The sequence below is a fragment of the Pholis gunnellus genome (assembly GCF_910591455.1).
Source record: "Pholis gunnellus genome assembly, chromosome: 16".
In the NCBI taxonomy this organism is placed as follows: Eukaryota; Metazoa; Chordata; class Actinopteri; order Perciformes; family Pholidae; genus Pholis; species Pholis gunnellus.
Window position 1 is genome coordinate 7,268,704 of NC_136543.1, and position 5,147 is coordinate 7,273,850.

Sequence of the window (5,147 nt, forward strand, 5' to 3'; positions counted from 1 at the left end):
GTTTGTGGGTAAAATGTGCAGAGACACTGGTTGTCGTTTTGGCCTCTTAGAAATGATTTTTCACTCATGTTTGACAGCAAACTGAAGCTTGTTTGCACTTGTAATTTATTGTTTTTTTTTAAATCCTGGATGCGTGGCGCGTGGAGCGATCGCCACTTCGCTCAAGTCTGCACCCGGGACGTGAGAGTGAAAATAAACGTAACAACACTCGTGAAGACATTTTTACCTCCTGATATTATTTCCACCAGACGCTTTCTAATTGAATTAGAGTGGTGCGGCCATTGGCTGCGGAGCGGGCTGGTGCGCCCGCGTGCTTCTCCAAGAGCTCCTCCCCTCTCGCTCACAATCAGTTGGGTGCGTGGAGAACTACATCTTTATAAGAGCCGCTGAACATCCAGTGTCCAGCCTAGAATCTGATCCGAACGTCCGTAGGCGAGGAGCCGGTTTAACCTCCTTCCATCATTCGTAAGGGAGGGAGGCGTGCAGAGCCAGAAACTACCAGGGCGCAGGTTGGTCGCGTCGCCTCCTTTGGCTGAGATTCACTCCTCTGGAAACTCTCGAAACTCTTTTTTATTGTATTGCAAGGTCTAAACAATGCAGTTAGAGAACATCCTTCCCAGCGCCAGCATCAGTTTACCCAAGACCTTTTACAATCTTTCGTCGTCGGACAGTGCCAACAACAGCCCGAGGCCGTCATCGCAGCTTGACTACCAAGAAGTCGACCGGACGGAATCGGAGTCCAGCAGTGCCCCTAAGAAGTACGTGAGCGGGGTAGGGAACGGGATGCTGGGTGAGGCAGAAGGGGACACTTTCGCTAAAGCCGGGCCCGATGGGAGGAAAGGCTCCCCGGTGCTAGGCGAGGACGAGTTGACGAGCGGTCGACGTTACAACATAGACGAACTGGGCTCAGATAGATACTTCATCTCGTCCGCACAGGCGAGTTCCGACATGGCAAGCCCCTGTTCCCTCTTTCCTTACGCAGGACAGACCGGCTCGGTGTACACCGGGTCCAGCGGCTCCAGGTACCCGGCTTCACTTCATTACGGATCCGTCCTGCCGCCCACGGGCTTCTCCTCCTCGTCCATGTGCACCGGCCGGAGTCAGTTTAGCAGCGGAGGGTACCAGTTCAGCCAGGGCCCGGGCTGTTTGTACCCCTCCTATCCCGGGACGGGGACGGGCATTGGCTCCATGTCTCTGCCGGGGTCTGCCGCCGGAGCCAGAGCGCAGGTCTATCTGTGCAACCGGCCTCTGTGGCTGAAATTCCACCGGCACCAGACCGAGATGATCATCACCAAACAGGGCAGGTAAGCAGAAGGCCCAATATAAGCACACGACATGTGCAGATTGTGAAATTCGTTTTAATATTTCCCGTCAGCCTGTTTAGACTCTACTTCTCATGACACCGGTCATTTTTATACCACTTTTTTACGCATGGCCAACATTTTACGCACAGGATTCCTATCTTCCTTTTACGCATTTTTTATTGTGGTTCTGAACTTTTAAATTGCAAGTTTTCGTTTCTGGTAAATTGTAAATGCACAACTACACAGCAGACTAAACATGACAATTATGAAATGTACAATTATTTAAAATTAGAGAGACACTTTGCCAAATGCCACACATGACGTGAGCGTTTTTTTCCCTGCTTTTATGAGCACATCTGTTAATTATTCCTGTTTTTTTTTTTTTTCGTCTTTTCTAGACGGATGTTCCCATTCCTCAGCTTCAACATCACTGGACTCAACCTCACGGCCCACTACAATGTCTTTGTAGAAGTTATTTTGGCTGACCCAAATCACTGGCGCTTTCAGGGAGGGAAGTGGGTCACTTGTGGGAAAGCAGACAATAATATGCAAGGTGAGTTAGAGATTTAAGAAAACGTATTTGTCTCTGGCAAATATGTATGTTGTTTAATAAAAGATTGAAAAAGAAATCGAAAAAGGAAAGGAATGAAACATGGTTAGAAATAAATAATACAGCAATGTAGCATTCAGTCCTGAGAGCTTGATGAAGTGAGAATCAAATGTGGGTGTCAAAGATTAAGCTTGATTGGAAATAAAGATGGTTCTTTTAATTTATTATAATTATTTTTACCCATTTTTTGCTAAATGTTTTGAAAGGTTGTTTTGTAGTGTTTAAATGCATATAATTCAATAACTTAGACTCCTCTCGGAGAACCAACTCTAGTGTGAAACTTGTCTTTTCAAAGGACTAGTACCAGAGGGATTAAACTGATTATTCTTCATTTGATCATTTATTGTTAAGAGAAATATTATAAGAAGATCTTTTAAAACAGAACTTTTGAATTGTATTTCAATAAATCCCATTAGTCTGTCTTGAATCTACTTTCAATTCATGTTTTCATTAAAATAACCTAATTTAATAAGGATTCCTGTTTAAGTATTTTAATTCGATTTTCCCCAAAGATCTTTATTATTATTATTAAAATATGCATAATGTAAAAAAAAAAGTATTATTCTTTCTGTTTTGCATATTACTAACTGCGTTATTTAAATTTCAGGGAACAAAATGTATGTTCATCCTGAATCTCCAAACACTGGCGCTCACTGGATGAGGCAAGAAATCTCTTTTGGCAAGTTGAAGCTGACCAACAATAAAGGGGCCAACAACAACAACACACAGGTAAGATATCGATTTCTGACACGCTCCAAATATTGTTTCTGATATTAACTAACTGAAAATAATTGTGTGAGTACTATAACTTTCAAGCATGATTGCAGTCTTTTTTTTTAAAGATATTTGAGCACTCCATTTAATTTTTAAATAACAAAAGAGCACAAATCAATTCACGCAGCCCGTTGTGAAATCTCCGGCGTTGCACTCATCACACATCTCTCCTCTGCAGATGATAGTCCTGCAGTCGCTTCATAAATACCAACCGCGACTGCACATTGTGGAGGTGACGGAAGACGGAGTGGAGGACATGAGCAACGAGGCCAGAACTCAGACCTTCACCTTCCCAGAGAACCAGTTTATAGCCGTCACTGCGTACCAGAACACGGATGTAAGCACTGCAATTTATACATTTTTATTATTTGTGATTTAGAATTAAAATGTATTTAGCTGTTTAGATGCAATGCATGCATTTATGCTTGGTTTTTATAAAAACATGTCTTTAGTATTGCTCTCCCACATTATTGATGCAAGATTTCTTTTTTGTTTGTTTGTTTTTAGATCACACAGCTGAAGATAGATCACAACCCTTTTGCGAAAGGCTTCCGGGACAACTATGACTCGTACGTGTCTTGCAGTTCAAGCAGTGTGGTTGATCTGTTTTTCCTGTGGTACGCTATTTGATGCATGTCTCGGATGCTGAATTTTTCTCGTGTTCTCGTTTTTTGGTCGAACAGGATGTACACGGCCCCAGAGAGTGACCGGTTGACTCCGTCCCCCACGGACTCCCCCCGCTCCACCCAGATTGTGCCCGGGGCCCGCTACGCCATGCAGCCTTTCTTTCAGGACCAGTTCGTCAACAACCTGCCTCAGAACCGCTTCTACGCCAGTGAGCGGGCCGTCCCCCAAACCAACAGCCTCCTCTCCCCGCAGAGCGAGGACGTCAGCGCTGCGGCCTCTGCCCAGCGCTGGTTCGTCCCCCCAGTCCAGCAGCCGGGATCCAACAAGCTGGATCTGTCCTACGAGAATGACTATTCCACCAGCAGCCTGCTGTCCTACGGCATCAAGCCCCTGTCCCTGCAGACGTCCCACGCCCTCAGCTACTACCCAGACTCGGCCTTCGCCTCCATGGCTGCGGGCTGGGGCACCAGAAGCTCTTACCAGCGCAAGATGACCACGGGCCTGCCCTGGTCCCCTCGTCCAAGCCCCCCAGCCTTCCCGGAGGACCAGCTGGGGGCCACAAAAGACAAGCTGCCCGAGGAGAGCGCGCCGCCCGCCTCGACCTGGATCGAGACGTCCCACTCGCTGAAATCGGTGGACTCTAGCGATTCCGGCGTGTACTCCGTGGTGTGCAAGCGGCGCAGGATGTCCCCTGGGGGCTCAAGCACAGAGAACTCCCCCACCATCAAGTGTGAGGACTTGACTACGGAAGAGTACAAGGACAACCCAAAAGGCATGGGTTATTATGCATTCTACACAAGCCCCTAAGACTGTATTTATTGAAACTAAATATAATTCTTCATTCCCTGTTAATGTCTGTTTTCTCTTTTCTCTAAAGGTGCCAAAGCTTAGTGTGTCCCCCCCCCCCCCCCCACACCCCCCTTCCCCCCCAAGCAAGCTGCACACGGTTATTTTCCCAGGCCAGCCCCTCTCACATACCTGAGCAGAAACATGCATAGTGATTGTTGTTTTTTGAAAAAGCATGTCCCTTTTTATTCATTTATTTTTACAACTTTTCCTTTTTTTACAAATGTACATTTTCTTTTTCTTTTTTCCTTCCCCCTGCGTATTTAAGTCATTTCCGTTGTACAGTATTCGTGCACTTTAGAATGTGATGTATCTTGTACAAATTGTCTTCATGGAGGTGTTATTAAATGGATAATAAAACGGCTTTTCACAAAGCAGCTGTCCAAATGTCTGCCTCGGTATGTTTTAACGTCCCATGTCCACGGTGAATGAATAAGACGGGCCTTTGGCAGTCCTGAAAATAATCTACCATTTCATCAGCTATAGATAAAAGTCTACACATGCATTTTTTTTTTTTAAATGTACAGTCGCTGCTGGAACTGAAATGACTGGATCTGATACATTTTCTGATGAAAATAAATCAAAAGTGTGTGTTATGCAGTGAATGAGTGGCGGTGCCTGTAACCCTACTGTATTTGTATGGCTTGTTATATAGAGGCCATGAATTTGGGCCTCTAAAATAAAGGCTCCCCTGTGTGACCGCTGCAAACAAGTTGACATAGCAACAAGCCGTCATTATAAAATATGAATAAGACCATGCTTCCAAATGGAGCGGCGCAGTGATAAAATGTACCCAATTTTGGATTCAAATTGAGGCATTTTTTAAAGATTATTAATCAACATTTCTCCTGTAAGCGATTTGAGACCAACTACAATTGAGTAGGGAATTAATTTCAAGCGACGCTCCTTTGTCACTTAGAATTGGATAAGCTTCTGCTGTCTTAAATCTATCACCCTTCTCCGCTAATAAAGCACATAAGCGTCAT

General features: G+C 45.1%; 1 protein-coding gene across 1 annotated transcript; it reads left to right on the forward strand.

Moving 5' to 3' along the window:
- The first annotated feature begins 494 nt into the window (after window positions 1–494).
- eomesa (eomesodermin homolog a) lies at window positions 495–4,517 on the forward strand. Its single transcript, XM_079175837.1, has 6 exons — window positions 495–1,304; window positions 1,703–1,857; window positions 2,522–2,643; window positions 2,867–3,025; window positions 3,196–3,257; window positions 3,372–4,517. Exons 1-6 carry the CDS (start codon window positions 595–597, stop codon window positions 4,120–4,122), a joined length of 1,959 nt encoding a protein of 652 aa, XP_079031963.1. The 5' UTR covers window positions 495–594; the 3' UTR covers window positions 4,123–4,517.
- Window positions 4,518–5,147: the final 630 nt, after the last annotated feature.